Raw genomic sequence first — 23,358 nt, 5'->3', positions numbered from 1 at the left:
TATTTTTCCCTCTACCAGGCTGAGGTTTGACATCGCGCACACGCAGCGAGCAGAGGCAAGGGCTACTGCTGCCATGGTTTGTCATATTAAAAAGCAAACACAGCCAATTTCTCCCTCCCAAGCACTCTTCCCAGAGGCAGGCTTCAACATTTGCAAGCAGCTTTGCTCCATTTCCTTCTGTGAAGAGCATACCAGTGGTTTCAAAGCACTGGCTTTAGAAACACAGACAGCTATTATGAGGCTTTGGTTAAATTAATTAATTGCCTGAAAAAAGCTCCTTACACCACTTGTCTGAGGATTGCAAAATGCCACGTTTATTACCAGCGTTTCAATGATTCCACAGGAGACATTCAAACTCCTATGCAGAAATACGTTTAAGCTCCAGGTCATTTCAGGCTCACTCATCACTGCCATGAACACACATGGGATTATAAACCTGCCATATGACACAATACAATCTCATTCTATTTTGCAGGAGCTGAAAAGCCTTCCCCCAAAAAAAGCTACTTATTTTTTAGGTTAGAATCTCTCTTATTAGTTTGTTCCTTATACACCTCTTAATAAGAAAGCCCCTAATTTTTCACATTGTAGTAGAAGACCTACAAAGAACTAACAAACTGCATATAAAAGGCAAAAGTGATCCTAGAAGTACCTCTCTAAGCCTCGTGCAGATAACATGTCAGGGAAGAATGAAGCACAAGAATAGTGTTTGGTACGTTACCAGCTGCATCTTCCCCTGTGGAGCACTGGTCCGGAGCTGTGACACAATCTGGAAAATAACGGTGCTTGGGTTTAAAGTAAAAGGAACTTAGGAGGCTCTGAGCACTTTTGGCAATAACAGAAGCTGTATTATTACATAGTAAGAGGAGTCTTGATCAGAGTGAAATATTTATACTTGTGTACCAAGAAGTTGTGCGAATTGTGACATGTCCAAGCAGTTCTTAGTCCACTCTACAGGAGCTGGAGCAGTTTCTATGCCACAGTCTCCAGGACAGAGTATACTGTGCTGACATCCACCCACTTCATTGTCCAGCTGAGGAGAGATTGACATTGATAATATTCCACCAGTTAACATCTTCCTTTTTTTTTTTTTTCATAAAAAAAAAACGTATCCCAAAGCCCAGCCCTACACGAAATGATTTAATTCTGACATTAAATTCTGTTCCACAATATGAGAAAGGGGTAGATAGAGAGTATTTTTACTGCAACTTCTCAGCCAAGTGAATAACAAAAGAGAAAAATCACTATTCCAAGATATTTAATATAGAGAAATTACAGATTGAAAGTCCTCTGGGCACATGAAATTCAGCTAATGCACAGCTCTAGAATGGGTCACTTCTTACAAACAATATCATAATTTTTTTGCTTTAGCATGGACATTTTGGAGTAACACAAACCACCAAATACTGAATCATATGCAACAGCTAGTGTTAAAAATCACAACAGTAAGAAGTATGGCACAAAGAATGCTAAACTAAATGACACGTAATTAGTATTTACTTTTGGCAACCCTGGTTTGGACTAATTCAGAGATTCGTTCCCAGTCAGCACCAGGTTCAGTTAACACACGTTTTGTGCAAAGTATACTTTTAAATTAATGAAATAATTACTTTTGTAAACATATCTTCCTTTCACAGTAAAAACAACAGTGATTTGGGGATCAGAAACAAACAAGAGAACCCCAGACATTATTTTATTTCACAGTACACATAATGTATGTATATATAATCGCCATATTCAGCAAGTAGGTAAAGTGCATGCCAATAACAACTTGGACTGTAAATTAAGAACTTGCAGTGCAGAAGTACACTTTACTCCAATACTAACAAACTAATATGAAGTAATACAAAACAAGGTAGAGTAAGATCTTGAAAACAACATACTCCATGTGATTTGCTGTACCGCTCTTTAAAAGGTAGGCTGCGTTATTCTGAAACTGGAAAATTTCACACCAACTACCAGTGGAATAAACAGTGGAAAGCTTCACTAGTTAAAAATATTGCACCAAAGTGTATCTGAAAGCAATAGAAGAAGAACTGTTTCATATAAAACACTTAAAAAAAAAAAACCCAAAACCATATTAAAACAGCTACTTTGAACTAAAATAGCTGGTAGACTGTAGGAACTGATGAAATGTGAGTTCTCTGCCACAGGCAATAGATACATGGATTACCTGGAATCTCTAGTACATAGTGTGAAGCAAGTTAGGGGCAGAAAAGGTCTCCACTGTCCTGCAGTCTCGATGGAGCCAACTGTAAACTCAACGAAATCTATCAGACAACAATTCACAGTATTCCCTTTTATTTTAGAAATACAGTTCTACAAGAAGTCTTGAAATGCTTTACCACCAGTTAGTGCAAATAAATAAAAGCCACAAGATACATGGATGTACCATGACTGTCAAACGTTATACAGATGTCTACAGCTTCGACCATAGGCCCCTCAGCCTGTGAGTCTGGAGCAGACACACAAAACCCACACGAAGCTCCACACAACTCATGATATTCCCATTTAGAGAGTCAGAGATGAATGGTAGGGATGTCCTTGGAAAATGATGGACAGAGAAGCAAAAGGACAAGAGACCTTCCACTAACATCCACCAGAGATGTGGCAGCCCAGATCCAACATGGCATTTAGGGACCACCCTAAGTGAATGCTACGTTCATGATGCTCTGAGGACACTGCATCCCATGTCAGACTATTACTAAAAATATAAACCCACTGTGTGTGCAAGTGAGGGATATAAAAATGGCAAACTCCAAGAACTGAGTAAATTCACCTGTGAAGAAAATCGCTTCCTCCATTTTAAAATCAACTTCTTCACCACCTCTGCAGTTCAAAGGGGAAAAATAAAACACACACAAATGCATAGATGATCATCGAAGATCAGCACTCCCTTTTTGGAAAGCAGAAGCATCTATGTAACTTTGACACTTTCTATAAGTGCCTTAAGTAAGCAAAACGTTTATGGAAAGGCAAAAAAAAAAAAAAAAATCTGCTCAATAAGCAGATCTATCTACCAATACATGCACATTAACTAACCTTCTTCTCTTGATTTCCCAGGATATGGCAACAGACAGCTGTGGCCACTAAGTCTTCATCACTCTTATAAAATTTCTGGGTACATTAAAAGCATGATTGAAAGTTATTAAAACTATTTGCTCAGGGAACACAAGGTTTTATCACCATCATTTGCTCACCTCAGCATTAACTTACACAAAAAAGCCTCAATGACTTGCAGTTGGACATCTGGCCCTTAGTTCAGCTATTAACTATTTTAAAGAAAGACCTTCAGAGAGAATTAATAGGCTGTAATCATCTAAAGTAGACTCATATGCAGTTCATTTCTCCTTTACTTCTTCGTTGCAGTAAAAAAAAACCACGAAAAAAACAACTTTCTAAAGCAGCAACATAAAAAAGCACATAAAAGTTGATTCAGATTATATCACATCCCTTCATATTTACAGTTTTTCTGTAGTAAAGAATCCACTATCACTGTTTCACCGTAATTAAAAATCTTGGCCTTTTTAATCCTAAACCAGCCTTCAAACATCATCCAAGTCTGGAAACATTTTTCAAAACCCTCAGGAACTCGACAATAGCAGCATCGTATTCCAGACAATATTGCAAACACCTCCCGTGCAATCAAATTGAGAATTTAAAGAAACAGTCTTGGAAAAATACAGTTCCCTGAACCTCCTCTTCCTCTCGATACCATCCCCTGGGGCTCCTGCAGGAGCTACGTTAGTTTCTTTATTCTGCGGTTCTGCTTGTCAATATTCAGTGTCGCGCGGTCTACGGAGGTAGTGATGGAATCAAGAGCTTCATCTTGTCTCTCCAGCTCGGCTTCTGTCTCCAAGGCAAGGCCCTTCAGCTTCTTTAGTATCTGTCAGAAGAAAAGACCGAGAGCTTTCAGCGATGGACCAGCCGTTTCTTTGAGAAATGCAACGGACCCACGGCAATTAGTTACTTCATTGCTCTAAAGGACCAAATCATTTGCTGGAGTCTGCCCTGGTGAAAAGACACAGGTCTTGCTCTCATAAGCTGAACTGAGATGAACTAAAACAATGAATGAAAGACCAGAAAAATTAAATTTTAAATGTTAGGGTTGGGAAGTGGGGGAGGGAGCAATTAGAAGTAAAAATCAATGTAAACAGCAGCTTTTTGCTGTTATCCTTGGTACATCTGCATCTTAGAGCAGCAGCTTGTCCTGAGATGTTGTGCAGCATGCGGAGAGCCAAGGCAGATAGAGAGCACGGCTGGTGCAAAGCCAGGAGGGGATCACGTGGCTGAGGGCGTAGCGAGGTTAGGCAGGGACCAGGTCAAAGGACAGAAAATGTTTTACTACAATCCACTAAAGAAAGAAGCGTCATTGGATGGAGCAGAAGGGAAAAAGTGAGACTTGGGCAACCAAACAAATAATTTTCAAGGGACTAAGAGGGTGGTGTGGTATGAATGGATGTCAAGGCAGCCAAGAGGCTCATGCTGTACCCGAGATGAGAAACAACAGATGCACTGGCTACAGCTCTATTCCAGGCTGCAAGCATTATATTACATATCAACCGGTTTACACTACACTTAGCAAACTACTGTTTGTATGCAGGACTGTGAGCAAACACCCTGAGCTACTCCAAGACTGTGAGGAGACCCCTTGTTGTTTGAAAAAGCCTATAGATACTGCCCAAACAGGGCAGAGGCCTCTAAAGTGAAAGGAGAAAGCCAGGCTGATGCATTCTTAAGGCTAGGAGACATCCGTACCGATACCATATGGCTGCTCACCTTTAATTTTCATCAGTTAACACAACCAAGTCCAAGAGCAGAGATCCAAACAACACAAGAAAAATCTGTCTTAATTCCTTACCCTGTGACACTGGTCCCTTTTAGCAGCAGTCCCAGGCATGAGTTATATATCATTGTCTTTTCTTCCCTCTTGTGGCTACTCCCTTAATAAGCCTGGTTGCATGAACTGAAAGCACCTGCTTTCAGCAAGCCTCAGCTGCCTTCCCTTGGACGTATCTGTGGGAGATTTGGAAGCACCATATCATCCTGACTGGAAATCCAGCTTCTCAGTTGCTTCAGACCATAAAGAGGTTGTCTCTGTTCTCACTGCTGGCCTACATGATCTGCTGCCTTTGGCATCCACAGATGGGTCCACGAGGATCTCCCCACTCTGCCTGCTTAATAAGAGCAGTTTACCCAATCAATTGCAGTAATAGTCTCCAGGAAAGCAAATTATGCCAGAGCTATCCCACACCACCAACTGCCGTGACACATGAGCATCCAGGTAACGTTACTGAAGATACCAGAACTGCAGCCTGTCTAACAAAATAAATCTGTGGCTATTGGTAAAATAGGGAAGAAGAATTGTGCTCTATACAGATTTAACTTTACTTTTTTTCGTAACAACTGGCAAACTCTTGTTTTCTTGTTTCCCTTCTAGAACATATATATAATCAGACCCCAGAAATCTGCTGTGAAACATCAGCAACCCCTCTGCCCACACGTGGGGCTGAAATCCACAGCAGGCCCATCATTTGCAGCTATGACAGTTACCGGTTTGAGGAAAGCAGTGAGGAATATCATATCTAGCTGGAATGGCAGGGGAATTTTACACAGACAAAATGCTTTGACTAAAGCTGGACGTCAGCCACAGTAGTGAGATTTATCTCATAAAATATCTCTCAGCTCTTTCCATAAATCACTAGCAGCTAGAAATACGGCTGTGTGAATAACTGGTTTTGCAATTTGGCTGCCAAAGCAAAAATACAAAACAAACCATGGATCAAGCTTAATCTACCTTCTTCTGTTCTTACCAAAACTACAAGCTAAAACCCCCTCTGTTTCTATTCCAAATGAAACACTTCAGGTTCTTTCACTATAACAGGAAAGCGAGCCTGAATTCCCCAAACTGGAGGTGGTAGACGTGTGTGGGATACGTACCAAAAAGAAAAATTACATGATCCGATCTATCATGTCTATGATTCAGAACATAGGTCTGAAATAAGGTCTTGCCTCTCCTGAAGAAGTAACTCTACTACTTGGAAAGGGGGAGTTCAGAGGTGGCTCTCCCTCAGTCCTTCCTTTGAGCTGCTTCTGTATATATTTTCTGTATACAGACGTACAGATAAATACATAAAAGAGTCAGTGCTATATGAAATAACTCCTACCATTCAGAAAGTCACAGTATAATTAAGATTAGAAAACACCTCTGCAGGTCTTCTGGTCCACTCCGCCCAAGGAAGAGCAGGGCCAGATTCAATGTTCAGCTGAGAGAAGATTACAAGGGTTTCAGCCTCCACTCCAATAAACGAGTATAAATATTTAAAAGTTTAAGAGAGAAGAGACCTCACTCCTTCAGCATATCCTAAAGGATGGCAGTGAAAAGCATGTGCTTCATCATTCGCAGATGATTTAAAGATGGTTCACACTGATATTTTTTCAGCAAGTTTACTAAAAAGTTTTATTCAAGAGCATCCTAAAATTTGTTTTCCAGCACAGCAGAACAAGAGCAGCAGCAACTGCCAACACTTTCTAGATCATGGCTCAGCTTGACAGGTGCTCCAAGATCGTCCCTCTGGCTGTTCAACACCTCCACCTTTTGCTGAAGCAAGGCACATGATTTTGGAGGTTTATCACCAAGCACCCTTAGTAGTGTGATAAGTTCAGCTTTCCTGAGCCGCGTCCTCACCCAGCACATCTCAGTTTGTGAAATTCATTGAGGCAAGCCCGTAAGGTCGACGTGGTGACATGTGGTGCAAGCCTCCAAAAGTGCCATGCGGCAAAGCAAGGGTTGGCATGAGAGGATGCAGAAAGGAAGCCGGGACACTCCTCCTTCCCCACCTCTCCAAGAGCCACCCAATTTATTTGTAAATCAAAATTGTGCCAAAAAAAGGCCCAGGTTTACCAGGAAAACCAGTTTATTTTTAGTTTCAAACCAGATTACTTTTGATAGCATTCATTAGAGCACAGTTAACATCGAAAATACAGAAAGACGCACAATTGTTGAGAACAGAAAAGCTTTTAAAATATAAAAGCAGTAAAATGGAAACTCAGCCAGCTACAGGGCTCTGCTCAGTTCACCTGCCAATTAGGCTCTGCCTTGAAACGAAGCAGGCAATGACGGTGTGGTTACTCACACACAAAAATAAAAGACAAGCAGCTCACTTTTATCTGTTAATTTGCTTTGCCTAAGAGAGTTTGGTAATAAGTCCCTTAACCCTTTCTCTGTCAGCATCTTCAACCGTTCAGTGCTGCTGCTCACTCCAATGGGACCTGAAATGGTTAACACGCTTTTCCAGCACAGCCCACAGAGCTTGCTGGAAAGAGTTACTGGAATCTGAAGTCTGGCCAAAGCTGGTCACTATTTTTGCAAAGCAAAATGATGGCAAGATGTCTAGTTATCACTGCTCCAGTTCTGTCAGCTGCTCAGAGCAGCAGTGCCTTCTGTGCCAGCACGTAATTTGGACAGCAAACCAAGACATAAAAACTCAGCGTGAAACTCTATCTGTTACACAAAGCCAAACAGCAGGTATGAGCCCATCAAAGATTTCATTTTAAAGGCACATTTCCTCAGGCACTGGTCAATCTCACATGGAGACAACCTCAGATTTATGCCACCGGATTATAATTTGGAAAGTCTGATTTATCCTTGTGGCTCAGCCACAGATTTTCTGTGCAAATCCAGGCAAGTTACCTAATATTCCCACGCAGAGTTCTTGCTGTAAAAAACAAGGAAGCACTGCTCTCCAAATCCACCCTGTGTCAAGTGTTCAGCTACAGCAGACTTGGGCCTTGCTGGGGGGAGAGGTGTTCATGCAAGCTTTGTACCTCAAATTCTCCTGTAGACTACGGGGACCTAGACAATGCAGTACAGTTCAGGTCGTGATTCAGCTGCTCTATTTTATGTACCTGCTTAAAGTTCAAGAGTTGCCCGTTCCTCCCTGACTCGGCTCAAGTGAGATCCGAGCAACCAGTTCAGTTGGAGCAGAGAGACAAATGGAATGATGGGAGAGGACTCCAAGCCCATGAACCTACTCAGTACTTAGCCCCATTACTTTCTCATTTTGCCACACCACCTGAAGAGCTAAACTCTAAGTATCAGGCACTGTACAAACAAAGATTGTATCCTAAAGATCTTACAATGGAGACCACAGTTTAGTTCGGGTCCTGAGATGCCATCATAATAACATAACTTAGCTAAAGCTTGTGAAAGATGATCTACCTCCTCAATATGTTCAGTATCCAGCAGTAAAAATAAGATACAGAAAGCAACACTGCAGGAAACATGGCCAGTTGTAGTCTGAACTCCCTGAAATCTTCCCCAGGATCCACTCCATTATCTCTAGGCAACGGAGGTCTGAATGCTGAAGCTGAACACACATAACCAGAAATGGCTCTTGAATGCAGCACTCCCAGCCAAATTCACGTGTTGTGAGGAAACAAAGAACTGCCATTGGCAGTACTCCAAACCAGGGTGCAAACCGAGGTTTTGACAGCGATAACGTATCATTATTTAATACGGTGCTTCATCTCTGTGCTGAACATATTGCAGGTGAGCAAGAAGCAAGGACAACACCTAAAACATTACAGTTCACAGTCCCATCATAAACTCAAGCCCACTAGGACTTGAGTGATCTTTCAGTGAAAATATTGAGAGACCTGTCCGCATCCTCTCCTGTAGCACCTGGAAATGGGCAGGGAGAGAGTAGAGAGTGGGAATATCTTAAACCACTGCAACACAATTTACTAGAGGGCATTTGTAAATGTCTCACGAGACAAGTGCAACTTGCCATAACAAAAATCTATGAATTTACGTTGCTTTAACATGCATCCTGTTTGGGATTGCTGTTATCAGCACTTGCCTGCAGCTATGCAAAGCACAGACATTCCTTCTGCTTGATCCCAAGTTGTGTCTGGTGTACAAATACCCAAGCTCTACACCAGCCACTTGCAAAAGTGCCTCTGCCTGCTCTTGAAAATCGGGCTGTCTCCTGTAGCACAAAACTTCTGAGCACAGAAAACATGGGAATAGGCAAGTTTAACAGGACAGCAGATCCTTTGTATCTGAAGCACACAAAAGCAGACAAATTTTAAAGCATCAGCTCTTTTGAGCCAGTGGCTATTCGGACAGTATGGAAGGGTCACTGTTTACTATCATATTCTTGGTGGCTGATTTCTCCCATTATTTCCTCTTGGACTGATACAGAAGTCTGATTTTACTTCCATTCTCAGAAAATACAAAGCACTTAAGCTGCCACTAACATATCACTGGCCTTGTCTGGAAAAAAATACTCAAGCAGCTCCACAGGCTTAACTACCACCTTTTATTTTGGTACCATCAAATACTTAAGTTACACACAAGCAAATACAAAGTGTTAGTTGTGAGGACCTCAGTTCTCTCCCTGTATTGTGCCTTCCAAAAAATAAATCCCAGGCATGGTCATTACACGTGTCTGTTAAGATCAGTTGTCTGTTGATTGCTATAGGCCATGGAACAAGGCCATCCTATGAGCAAATTTGGTATTTAGCACTTGGAATGAATGGTTCCTCAACAAAAAGCTTTTTCTCTGACCTAACAGTTGTGATTTCCTGAGTTGAGGGCATGATAAAAGGGTAAATAAACACTGAAGAGATTCTGAAAGTAGCAAAGGACTGAAATGGAAGCATCTAGACCGAAGAAGACATCGAGGAAGCAAACGTCAAAAAGACATGCACCAGGACGTGGGTTGTTTTTTCCCAGATGTTACAGAATAAAGTTCTTTAATACTATCTCTATGGCATATGCAATCTGCAGACAGTAAATATCAGGGCAACAGTTCTTTGGCAGGAATGTTTTCAGGAATTGGAAAGTTTTGGCAATGGTTTGGCAAAATGAATTCACATTTAGTGAAATTTCTCCCCCTCGACCACAGCCCTTAAGCTAATATTACCGTATCCCCTTCCACACCCGGTACCATTATGTCAGCCACAGCAGGGCTGTAGGCAGAGACTCAGCCAGACCACAGGAACTTCGTAGGCTTCTTTCTCCATCTCTGTAGCACAGCTAAGGATCACAGCTCACACTGCCACAAACTCTGTGTTTTTTAACATAAACATCCCTCGGTGAAGTCCTGGTGAGGTCCGCTACTCAGACTCACAACTGCAGATTGTCAGGGCTTCCAGCTCTAATGGAAGGAATTTACCATCGTTCAACAATTCCTGTTGCAAAACATCTATTATTACTGCTGCAAATACTTTGTTTTTGAGGAGAGAGGAAAAGCAACAACTATTTGTCTGTTCATCACAAATTCCTCTTGCTTCTCCAACTTCAAAAGTTCTGCTGGACCTACCCACATCACAAGTAATGAGGGGGACAAAGCCGAGCTCTTCTGGGCTTTGCGATTTTAAATTTTTTTTTAAAAAAAGCCCAAGTCCTGTCATTACAGATAATCAAAGAATAAAAGATCATAATCCTCAAGAGAGGAAACTGCTCAGAAAAACACTGTAGTTATTAACATAGGGACCTCAGATACCTTTCATTCATTCATAAAAGTATGATGCCACAAGTATTGTTGTCTTCGATGCACGTTAATGCTTTGCACTTGTAACTGTTTTCTCCCTTTACTCTCTAAATGCTTTGCAAATGTGATTAACCATCATCCTGCTCACTTCCAAAGTGGACACTGAACTGAAACAGTGCAAAGAAGCTCTCTGGGAGCAACTGCATCAATGAAAGACAAGCCCTTGCTGCAGGCTAAAACTAAGCAACTATGTGTAGTGCTCATTGATGAGACACATTTGGAGAAAAAAAGGACAAAGCAGCAGGCTACACCTCAGCAAAAAGCACCCTACAACTTAGCTCATGACTGACTGCTTTAAGGCCACAAAGCTCAAAATGAGACAAAGCTCCTGGCTCCCTGCCCTGCTTTCTATTTATGGATTTAACCTGCTTCTCGGCTATAAAATGACTGAATGTGGCAAATACAACCTTTGATAAAGCCTTGACACACCTTAGAGAAGCGTTAAATGTCCTGCTCAGATGTAGTTTCAAGATCTTCACCTCGACACTGCTGCCCTTGAACCCCATCAGAATATATCCCTAACCTTTATACCTTTCAAATCTGACTTTACTGGGAGGAACTGCCCCCCTTCAATCATATTTTCCCTCACTTCCAAATCTTTACACTTCCCCTCTAAACCTCACCACATTCTCTCTTAACAGAACTTGAAGATCCTGAGCTATTTCACTCTGCCTTGTGCTTTAGAGCAATGAGAAAAAGCAATGCTTGGACAACTCCCGGGAGCAGCTGGAGAGAGACGAGTCTCTACAAGATGAGACTTCACTTCCATGTCACAAGATGGAAGGTGCTGAACTCCCTGTCCTCTCCTTCTCCAGTCACAGCCAACTGCTTTGATAATATCAAGCACCAACAAAGGCTGGTGTTCAACTGTCAAGAACTGGCCCTAGGGAAGCAATTCCTCAAGAGCCTTTTCTGCAAGGTGTGGCAGAATGTGTCTTCAGTTGTAGCCCATGACCAACAACCCTTCATAACGCATTTAGCTTTTCTGCTTTTGGCTGCAAATCAGAATTACAGTGCTGAAAAGCTCACATCTAAGGGAGGAACAACTAGTCCTTCTAAATACATAACAGCTGCACAAAGAGTATGCGTGCATGAATAATAGATTGCTGATATTTGTACAACTGCAGTTGAGAAATACTCTCCTTCAAGATCCTCCAAAAGGTCAACGCTGCTTCAGAAAGTGCTTATTTTTTGACAAAACGGTAGATCATGGAGATAAGCTCTTTAAAAGATGAGAAGAGGGGAAAATGATTAAATGGTGAACAGTCCATTTTGTTTTTCAAAAAGCCCAAATAAGGTATTTCAGTCGAAAGCTCTTGATTATATTTTGGTTACTGAAGCAAGTTTTGGTCTAAAACTGTGTATTTATGTGGTGACTCCTAGTAAGGAAAACTAACAGGAGTTTTATAGCAATTACAGCATGTACCTTAAAATTATTAATGACTGGAATGATGATTAAAGAGGCCTGACTCTCAGGGAACAGGTGCTCAGCAGTTATTCGGAAAAAAATCAGACTAATTCTTGGCCTGTCGGTTTGGCATTCAGATCCTCTCCCCACCCACACCATCCCACAAGCTCACCCCAAATCATTAACTGGCTTAAAAATTATTTATACCACACCAAAACAAGAAACACCAGCATTGTCTTTTGAGCTCGTTAATTTTGAAAGCGTTTTGGGTGTTTGTTTTTTTTTTTTCCCAATAACACTGGCCATCTAACACTGTTTCCAACACAGACAATTTCAGAAATTTCTGAAATTTAACTTCTGCACCGGTTAAACTCTTACTTATCCAACTGTCTTTTGGTTCATTTTAATAAATAGATTTTTCCTGAAAGAAGTTTTCATTTTTAGCTCCTCAAGTCACTGCTAAGTGCTTGCAACTCTGAAATGCACTCAGGTTAACAGAGGTTGCTGTATTCTAATTCCCAACTATAAAATAAAAGAAGGGGCCTGGAAAACTGCAGGCTTGGCTAAGAGGCAATAGAATTAGCAAAGACTTCACATGATGCTATCACCAAGCTACTGTTGGAATGTCAAAGAGAGTAAGATGCTATAGGGGGAAAAAAAAATAAAGTTTATGCCTCAATCACATCTTGTGATGTTGCTGTGATCATCACCAGTAAACCTCTTTTAATGAAAAAAGCACTAAAACTGTACTCCTCTGCTTTTCAGGTTAGTTCACTGTTTCCAGATCAACCACATACTAGCAAAGAGGGATTCTTCACTAAAAGTTTTGAATGTTAGCTATGAGAAATCCCTTAAAGAGCCATTTAAAGGAACAATATCAGACTGGATTACTTCAAATAATTATTATTTTTTTTTCTAAAAAAGTCTTCAACCTATATCCTCTTTATTAATTTGCTAGCCTGTATACTTATTTTCTAACTACAAGTTCTCCCTGTGTATTTATAAAACAATTTGTTCAGCTTTGTGGATGGTTCTGAAAGAGAACTGCTACTCCTTACTAAAAAGAATAAGGTAGCATAAGGAAAACACAAAAAAGATGAAAATTATTTAATTGTTAAGCCTCTTATTCTTCAGAAAAACCAGGTTATGGTTAAGGATTTTCCTTGGGTTATAATCCTATCACTTAATATATTTTGCTGATAATCCCTGATTTGTTCAAAATAGTTAAAAAGAAATATAAAGGTATCTGTATTTTAATCACAGGCTCGATTAAGTAATTTTTTTAATATGCCTGTCTACATTTAGGTAGAAGAATATTTTGTTAAGGACAATGACTATGCTTCTGATGATGAAAATGCATGTTATTAGGGAAGCAGAGGGAGTGAAACAACTCTTATCCAAGTTATCTCGATTTATACCTGTTTAAGCTCTTGTGCTTCTTCCTGGGAGATCTTCTCTTGCTTCTGCAGCTGAACCTCGTCGTTGTCCATCCCTTCTCCACCTCCCAACAGAGAGCAGGGCTGTACCACTCCTCCCAGGAGTCCTGTGGCTGCAAGAGAAATTCCCGTGGTCAGACTGCCATCTCCTGTACCAATGGGGAGGACTAGTGCTAGTATCAAACTGGTTGACCTCTACTTTGCTCCAAAGCAGTTTGCGAGGGGACAAGCGTACTCAGAGAAGCCTAACCCAAGCTGGCTCGTTAAGCTATGTTCTTCTAGAAAGGATTCAAACTGTATTTTGTACAACACCTAACCCGGAGGTGACCAGGCTGCCGAGAGATGACTACTTATTAAAGGCAGCATTTGGAGAATGGGTTGATTTTGGGCTGTGGGGATTCATCTGAACAGAAAGCAAAGCAGCAGCAACACACTCCCGACCAGATAAACGAGGATTCTCCACCTGCTGCTTCTTCTCTCTTTAATCTTTTTAATTAAAGAATTTAAAAGTGATGGATCAGGGACAGAGCCCAAGAGTCAAGTCAGCAAACCCCTGAGACAGAAGGGCAACACTGACGCTAACAGCCACCCCCAGCTAAGCAGCGTGGACGCAATCCCTCATGTAACATGCCACCTGTCCTTTATTTAAAGCATCAGCTCTTATTGCAGTATCTGATACTACCCAGTAGGGTAGCAGAGACGTGCTGCAAGGAAAGGTTGTTATTTCTAATGCAGATGGGTGCTAAACACCCGAGACACATCTTGGCTCCTAGAGGCGCTTCAAACATCTCCGAAGCTCTCCCACTTAAAGAGGTACCAAGGAGGAAGATAACGCTACCGCTGCCACCTGTGAGCACATGGTCTGACCCAGCACAGGACAATGACAGAGGCTCTCATGTACATCAGGACTGAAAGCACTTCAGATGCCAGAGCCCACTGCCAGGCCAAAGAGCTCGTGCCCAGCTGGCTGGCCAACTGACAGCATACACCCGACCGTTTTGGATAGCATTACTTCCCCACGAAAAGGCAGACAAAAGCTAAACCCGAAGTACCAAATCCTAAATCCCTCTCAAGTAATTACTGCAAACTCATAATCCCTGGAATTATTCAGTTATCAGGCCGAGTCACTGAACTCGGACACCATCAAGATTTAAGACAAGCAAGTCATTCACTCTACTAGTGTTACCCTGGGCAAATACTCCGCGTATTCAGAGAGCCTAAGAACCAGGCACTGAAAAATGCTGCTTATGGTAAATTACTGTCATGGTGTCCCTCAGAGGACAAAGTGGGGATGGAATGACAGCCCTTCCTACTGCAGCAAAGAGCCAGAGAAGATTCTTTGTGTTTCTTATCAGCTGAACGTCACCATATGCTAATTATTTCATTAAAAACAATAAATCTATCCATTTCACTCCATTAATATCGCCGAGGACAATAACAGGAGTGGATATGACAGACGCACACAAAAAGAATGGGATGAGGAAGGAGATCTGTCATTTCCCAGCAAGTTTCTAGTTTAAAAAAAGGGGATGGAATGTAATAGAAAAGCAAAAACATTTAAAAAGCAATTTTGTTTCATCTGTGTTACACCCCAGTTGGACTGGGAGACTCGCTGCCATCACATGAGGACAAGAAGCTACCAAATCTCAAATCACAAAGTGCTGGAAACTCATAATAATGAGAATATTTGGTCACAGGGGTAAGCAGGAAAAATTCAGCAGCCTCGAAAGGGATAAAAGACTGCGAATGCCAGCCTCTGGCTACAGGATTGAGACAGCACTGCCCTAGATTGTTATAATGCAGATGCACTGTAGGATTTCTTGTGCTTTTTAATCCTGGGTAGCTGTTATCAGCCATTATTGAAGACATTATTGGCTACGAAAGTACTGGCTTGATCCAGCACGGGAGAACCTCTGTTACAAAACAAACCTCGCTGCTCTGTCCTGAGCATTTAAACCCCCACGCGGCTTGGTCTGAAAAAATACAGTCAGGAAAGACATGCAAAGCAACTAAGAATAATTTCAGATAATCTGGTGTGTCTAAAACTCTTCACAAATCCCTCTTCTAGGTGGAATCAAGCCAAAACTCTTAGGAAAGATGAGTGGGTTTTTTGTATTTACTTATACAAGTGTGCAATATGAACAACTTTAAGGCAGGACTCATATAAACAGACGGGATCCAGATGAGACGAGGACAGTTGTGGAAAAGTTCACGTCTCTGAGCTGCACCACTGAGGGCAAAGAATGCTACAAGCCAGTTTGCAGAGACAGACGTATCTCTGCTGCAAGGATATTTCTCCTGTAAGTCTCTGAATCAACATTCGCTATCTGAAAATAGACACATATATTTTACGTGTACACAGAGGCAGGCATGCATAATATAGACTCCCCACACACACACCCCTGCTTTTAGGGGAAAAAAAATAAAAAGAAAAATGAAAAAAATTAAAAATCAGTATTTCCACCATGTGAACAGCCATGGAAAAAACCCAGAGGTTCAAAGACAGTCCGTGACTGCCATCTTGCGACAGAAGACAGATGGTGACAGACTCCGGGGAAGGAACAAACAGGGTTTTGGTGGAGCTGGAGAAGTCAGGATTTCCATAACCTCCAGTTTTCTTTACTGACATTTCCAAATTAAACAGTCAAAATGCAGGTGGGGGTAGGAGAGCAATATCCTTGACTCACTGACTCAGATGCAAACAGAGCAGAGCAGTGGGAAATTAAGCACAGTAGGGCTGTATAACCAATTATTTTATGTAACCAGTCCTAAGACCATCAGGAACTGAACACCAATTTGCTGGAATAACTCAGCGCTTAAGAAACCAGCAGGTTGTTTTTCCTCTAAGTTGTTGTGCTGACATTTTAGTGCCAGATGCCCAAGACTTACTTCCTTAAAAATTAACAAGCTTTTCCAAGCTATGGCCCTTGACAACTCATCAACAAGAGGACATTTTCCTCCCTGCTGAAGTCCAGTTTTAGCTCGGTGCACAGAAATAGGTTCATCTATTGTTCTATTGCATCATTTTTCTACTTGTTTTTAATACACTGGCAATAAATCCATCCATCAGTTTGTTCTTTTGTCATCAACAGTTAGGAAAAAAAAAAGGATTCAGGCGTGTTCATAGAAATAAATTCCTAACGACAAAAATTCACCAGCTCTCCCAATGAATCCAGGGTTGGATTACAGAAACAAAAAAAACCACACACCTCCCTGGAATTTTAGAAGTAATAGTAGTAAGGAATGTCACTTATTGTTGTAAAAAAGTTTCAGTCTCTACTGTGTTTTTTTAAAACGATCAAACTACGCATTCACTTGAACTGAGACCTAACATCTACTAAATACAAACACCTGAGCTTGCCCAGTAACAAAATTACATTTTTAAGCCATGAAAATTAACGTGTTTATCTTATATTATTTATAAACTTGCCAGACTGGAATTTTGTTTGAAGCTTTCCACAATTAACTGAACAACAGGTTTAATATAAATATGCTTCCAGCTACAAACTGACAAAGGAAAAATATCAGTGGCAGAGGACTCCGAAGCATGCAGTCAGGAGAAAAGAATGGTTTTCTAATGACCCTTCCCCACAGAGTGGCACAATACAGAATAGGTGACCACAGGAAAAAGAATGATATTGAGTTAAAACACAGGCCAGTAGCTGAGACTCAAATTAAGCTAATCCATTCACAAAGCGGTGTGGAGTTAGTGACAACACCAGCTGAGAGCACAATGTTAAAGAGGCCTTGGCATGTTCCAGCTGTCAGGCTCCTGAGGGACACTCAGCTTCAGCATCTACAGTCACAGGTTTTGCTAATGTAGTTGGGAGAAAGTAAATCCAACTAAATTAAAAGAAGAGCCACACGTTTCTGTCATCTCCACCCCCTCTCTCTTGGCAAGAGGGTCCTAAAGTCACCTGGCAGTTATTGCTTGCCTTTTATGACCAGCATGGTCTCACTGTTTGGGCAGGGGGGAGAGGATTTGCCTTGTAAATATTGTACACTATTCTGAGTCTGAAAACTTCTGATGCTTATTGCTACTGCTTACAGATGGATTGCTTTGTCTGTCACATACCTGCTTGCCAAATGGAGGTTCCCAAATCCACCTGAGGAGATTTCCTGGCACCAACAAATCCTAGCGCATCTTCTAAAAACTGTATCTTCTTGCTAAACTGCATCTCCAAGATGGGGATTGCTTCTGGCATCTTTGCTGACAAGAGCCGGTAAGAGGTGTCGGGCTTCCCAATAAATCTCTGACGGACACTGATTTCATATGGCGTATGAACTCTGATATCATCTACATCCTTTGATTCAAACCGGTGAATGACCTGAGAATTGCAGTCACTGATTTCCAGGCCAGAAGCGAAAAGTGTGAGTTTTCCTGGCTTGACATTTGAGTCTGTTCTGTGGGTGATAATAACTGGAATTCTAATTATGATTCCTTCCTGGTTCTTCGAATCGGAAACTGTGGCGGTTTCCTTTGGCTTGGTTTCCAATGGCACTTTCCAGAGCTTGCTGCTAAATGGCCACCAAGAAGGAGATTCAAGCTCAGTCAACAACCTAGGGGAGAAAAGAGAGTGTTAGAAGAGTGAAAGCCAGTAGAAGGGTCATGCTACCCCACCAGCTCAAAGCAAATTACTGCAAAGATTTCTTAATACTGAATCCAGCCTTCTTATTTCATTCATCAAATCTATTCACAGCTTACTAGGATTCATCAGGTTTAAAAACCAGCTTTTCTTCATTTGCTAACATGTTGGAAAGCGGTCCCAGAATCTCACTGTTCTGATGCAAGAAATCCAACTGGATTTATTCAGGCCAATTTACACCCATCTGTTCTTCAGTTAACACTGCCTTTTACCTCAGTGTTTCCACACCTGGCCATCACCACCACTGCATTTGTCTATTCTTTCGTACCTCAGCCCCATAGTCTGACGCCACCTTTTACTTCGCCCCCACTCCCAAATTCCCACTGCCAGTTAAAGAGTGCAAGGCTGAGGCTTGAAAAGTCCAGCAGAGACTGCCCACTGGCATCCAGCATCTGCCTCACCATCAATGCTAGCGTAGCTCCTGAAGGAGACAGGCCTCCTTGCTGGGAAACTGGTGCATTAGCTTAAAGGTAACTGGACTCACTTGATGGAGGAACTAAGCAACTGGTCCCAGTGAAGACCACTATATAGCCAGAAATAACACAGGCAGTCAACCCCTTTATTTCTAAGCAAGAAGATGCACCTAAGCGGGCACCTGAGTTTATCAGCTACAGGCAAGAAAGATGGAACATGCTGTTAGGAAGAATCAATGATATAGAGGACACAATCCTTCTGTTGTATTTTCTATCAGCATAGCCCATTCCCCTTTTCTGACATCCTCTCCCAAGAAAGGAGCATGATCACAGATCTCTTTGGGTCTAAGCCTCACCACTACTCTTTTCACCAAAAAATGTGAGAGAGGGAAGGTGGTAGTTTTGGTTTGATTCTCCCTGTGCTGTGCTGCCTATCTGTTAACACCTCCAAGTCTAGCCAGGAGTTAGAGGCAGAGCCACAGTCAGCACCTATGACCCTCCGTTTCTTCTGCTCTCCTCTCATCCTCTGCCTGTCATCCAAACGCATCCTGCCAGCAGACAATCCTGTTTTTCAGGATGACTCAGCCTCAGTGGCTGGAAAGAAATTTTGGGGCCAGTTACATCTCCCTATACAGCCAACAGTAATTTCATATGCCCCTGCTCTGTTCCACTGTGCAACCAGCCACCTCTGCCCCCCACCAGCAGGCTCCGGTACCCACCTCGCATCTGAACTGAAATGGCTTGTCTCCAGTTGCAGGCAGACACAGGAAGAGGCAAATCAACCCTCTGGGACACATCCACTGCTCAAACTACCCTACCCAGTCCCCACTGGAAACAGCAGTGAGCTGACTGGAAGCATCCCACAAACCAAACCATCCTGCAGGCAACTAGTCTGATCAGGATGTTTTAAATGGAGATTTCTCAGCCCATCCCTCAGTTACGGAAGCCATCGCCAGAGGCACACATGGATTGTCAACTAATAGGAGTGAAGAGTTTAAACCAAACAAAAAGAAAGCTCTAAGGAAGTTCAACCCAGATCAGAATTATGTGCCCCCCACCCCATAAATACCTTAAAGGCTATCTAGTGATAAGGCATGTGTCACTGTCATGGTAGTTGTAGTAGATGCTTCTAATGAAGCCAGATGACATGAAATAAAATCTTTAGCGAAATACTCATCTTACTGATGCTACAAAAGACTATTTACTGACTTAAATCCTAGAGATGTAAGCCTTATCAGACCAAAATACAAAGTACTACTGTTTCATTGCCATTTTGGAGAGCCAGCTTGATTTAATTTGCTTTTAAATTTACTCTAGAAAGGTACTGCCTAATAAAATATGCATCACAGCAGTGCTGCTCTCAAGATACTTTTTGTAATGATTTATTTTCCATGAGAGAATCAGTGTGTGTATACAGAAAACTCTGCAATTTTAAAATCCTGTTTAATTTGGCTGCAGACAAAGTCTAATCTGAAAGAGGAAGCTCTAACTGAACACGCTTTGTTTACTAGCCATCAAAGTTCTGCACTGGCTTCAAAACAGACCTACTTAAAGAAATTCATCTGCTAGGAAAAGCAGAAAAAGTCATACTGAGAGTCAACCACTGAATTCATGGATAGTGGAGGAAGAATGAATTGTTCCAAGAATCTACTCCCAACTAAAGCATGAACAGATATTTATGTAGATAGCATGCAACATGAGTAATGGGTCTGGAGCAAGTCACTGCCCTCTGAAAATGCTGCAACACTCCTTAAAAAAAAAAAAGGGGGGGGGGGGGGGGAAAGACAGACCAAAGGAGATGTAACAAAGTTCTACAATAACAGAATTTGAAATGGCACAGTATCATAGATTTAGGTTGAATTCTAAAACTATGAGGTTCAACTTAAGTTCAACACAGAGAATGACTGAAAAAGCCCTAGGCTCTGCTAGCACACACCATCTTCCAAATTAAAAGCCATGTTCTAACCTACCTGCAGTAACTAAACAGAAGCAAATGACCTGATCTCATTTCTACAGAACGCAAAGCACGTCTTCCGTCCTCTTGGGGTATGAAAGAGTTACAAGAAGGTACTTTAGGATAAGAACAGGTTATGTCTGTGTCTTAACCTGTGAAAAGTGTCATTAAATTCCTACCGCAGTATGGGTTCACTTCATCAGATTCACCGTGAGAAAAGCATGTATGTTCACTTACTGAAAAGCAGCTGCAATGTGACAAGTCTTAACCTCCATTTACACTGTAGTAACTTATTCTGGATAGCTTTGAGCCTTAATTTTTATCTCTTTATCCCTTCACCCATCTCCTCCCCTCTTTCCCCAGGGATTGACATCCTGGTTGAGCAATGTCTGATTTACAGTCAAGATTTTGCTGCTGCACAGCCCTAACAAAGGCTCCAGCCAACTTCCCTGGCCTTCCACAGAGGAGTCAACCCTCTGTATCAACAAACTCTATAACCAGTCCTTGTATACAAATGAAAATTTGCAACCAGAGTACCTTGTCCTCTAATAGTAATATATTAGAAAGGAATCAGTGAATCTGGCTTTCTGTTTATTTTTGGTCTTTGAACATCTGCTAGCATGTCAGACTCAGCTCTGCTTATCTGCATGCAAGCCCACCGAAAGCAGCTGTACATACCCAGGCGTACACAAGAACAGAATTAATAATCAAAAAAACCCCACACATGCAGGCAAAATAAAGTTAACCAAAGTTTTAAACATATGAAAGTAGATAAAGGGGCCTGGTTCTTTTTATGAAAAACACCACCATCAAACTGGTTTTGCTCATATAACCTTGAGCTAGCAGACACAACAGATTGTTACCAATGTTTCCTTCAGCACAAAATCTGTTACACATACCAAATAGTCCTGCATGATATTATCCATGTAGTTACATCTCACCAAGTTTCTAAAGAAAGCAAGAGTCAAAGGGCCTTTAACAGTCTGAATTACCTAACCAGTAACTTTCAATCACGGTTTTCCTCATTTCCTACATTGGTTAGGGACCTGAAGAAAGATGTCATCAGTTTAAGAGAATTTGGCAGGGAAGCACCTTTATCAGAAAAAACACGCACACACACAAACCATGATAGAAAACTAAGCGTTAGAACTCCTCAAAAAACACAGTGCAATTAAAACACAGCTTCACTAATGGCTTCTGGGCTTCATTTTAGTCTGCGAGCAAGCTGGCCAAACTCTTCATGCTGTAGATAAAACAGAATCTCAGCTAACATTTGGTCAATGCCTTCCTTGATTTTTATATTTTTAAATCAAAGCATCTAGTTCTTCAGATTCATGAGGACAAATAATACCTCCCAGTACATCTTAACCCAAAACAAAACTCTCTTCCAAAAACAATGAGCAGGTATTTATTTTCCTACTCATTGTTTATTGCTACAGAACTTTAAAAGCTATTGCTGAAGTTTTCAGTTATCTTGGCTTTTCATTAAAGGGTATGGAGAATATCAACAGAATCACTGTGAAATCAACACTTTCTTTTAGACATGGTATCCATCGAAAAACAGATGCTTCTTCCAAAAACAACTAGTTTGAACTTTATTGTGTTGTTTCTTCATGAAGGTGTCAGAGCTTCTACAAAGACACTCATGGCTATGTATCTTCAAACATTACAGTATTAATCTTAACCTTACTGTCTATTTTGGACTGCTATCGAATCCAACCTGCAGCATATAAAATAGCATACAGGAATTCACTTTGAATATTAATCATTAAATTGAAAGTCATAACATTCTGATTGAGACACCAATCATTTACTATTCACATTGAGTTCTGCAACAGCTAAACTTAAGCAACATCTCAAATGTGCTCCAAATCTATTTCAGTTGTCTAAAAGCAGTACTTGGTGGCTATTTTTTTTTTTTTTAATACAGTGGCTAAAGTGCCTGACTGAGATTACCACAAATAGTCTAGTACTGTCTCTCAAGTTCTTGCACCACCACACTTTGCAGACAAAGCTCAGCAGTTCCATGTTGATCAACACTGCTCGTATTTTCTTCAAAATGTATTTATTCCACCTAGACCTAAAGGCAGCGAGTATTCCATGGAAGGTTAAAAGCAGTGCCGTTTTATAGCACAAATAAAGGGGTGCTGTTTCTACAGCCATTTCCCTGACTACATCCACACCACAGACCCAATCCTCACTGCTGTGCGTAGCTGGGAAGTAATTTCTTGTGATGTAAAGGGCAAAGATAAAACCCTCAACTACACACACTTTGTATGCAAAAAGCAGCCTCAAGAGCTGACTTTGACGCACAAAGAAAGGAGTACAATCTACTTGAACTAAAGATTAATTGGCGCTCTCTCCTGATAACTCTAAGAAACTGTCTCCAAGTCAGCAGCCCACCTGCCATACTCAACATTTCCTTTGGAAAGAACCAGAAAAGCAGAACTGTGGTTGTGTTTGCTGTGGAACAGCAAAACAGGCTGGTCCAAGAACGGCCAAAATAACCAAACCCAACTTCAGTATCTGTCATTTATGCATATTCTAGGACATCTACGAAAAATGTGAATGTCATACCTTGTCCTTCAGTGGGGACATTAATTTGCATCTCTTTCCCCTAACTAGTTGCCTATTCTCTCAAAACTTACAGGTTGTTAATATTTTGGAGATCTCTGTCATTTCTGCCAGTTGTGGTTGAAACTCACATGGACTTGCAAAGTTATGTGAAGGACAGAGGACAGGTATATATACACAGACAACTTCACCAGGGTGAAAAAGTGTCATAGAGAAGGGAGGACAGAAATACAGAAGCATCTTATAACAAGAACTACATCCACAGAGGACAGAGGACCATAAACTTTCAGTGAAAGTCAACAGTTTAGTCTCCTAAAGTCCTTTGTGGAGATGTCCCACAAATTTCAGGTATCACGATACAATCCCAC

At 41.3% G+C, this 23,358-nt stretch overlaps 1 protein-coding gene across 5 annotated transcripts in view; it reads right to left on the bottom strand.

Moving 5' to 3' along the window:
- Positions 1-315: 315 nt before the first annotated feature.
- Positions 316-23,358, bottom strand: part of SNAP47 (synaptosome associated protein 47) — a 31,483-nt gene continuing 8,440 nt past the window's right edge. For all 5 annotated transcript variants that reach the window (XM_074901070.1, XM_074901073.1, XM_074901072.1 and 2 more), the window contains 3 exons: positions 17,479-17,963; positions 13,386-13,516; positions 316-3,886 (listed from right to left, as the gene is read on the bottom strand). In XM_074901070.1, the coding sequence (XP_074757171.1) occupies positions 3,740-3,886; positions 13,386-13,516; positions 17,479-17,963 (763 nt within the window). In that variant the 3' untranslated portion in view covers positions 316-3,739. The remainder of the gene's footprint in view (positions 3,887-13,385; positions 13,517-17,478; positions 17,964-23,358) is intronic.

This window comes from Athene noctua, chromosome 2 (assembly GCF_965140245.1).
Source record: "Athene noctua chromosome 2, bAthNoc1.hap1.1, whole genome shotgun sequence".
Lineage (NCBI taxonomy): Eukaryota > Metazoa > Chordata > Aves > Strigiformes > Strigidae > Athene > Athene noctua.
The sequence above is the reverse complement of the archived record's forward strand: the minus strand, read 5'-3'. Positions and strand labels throughout refer to the sequence as shown.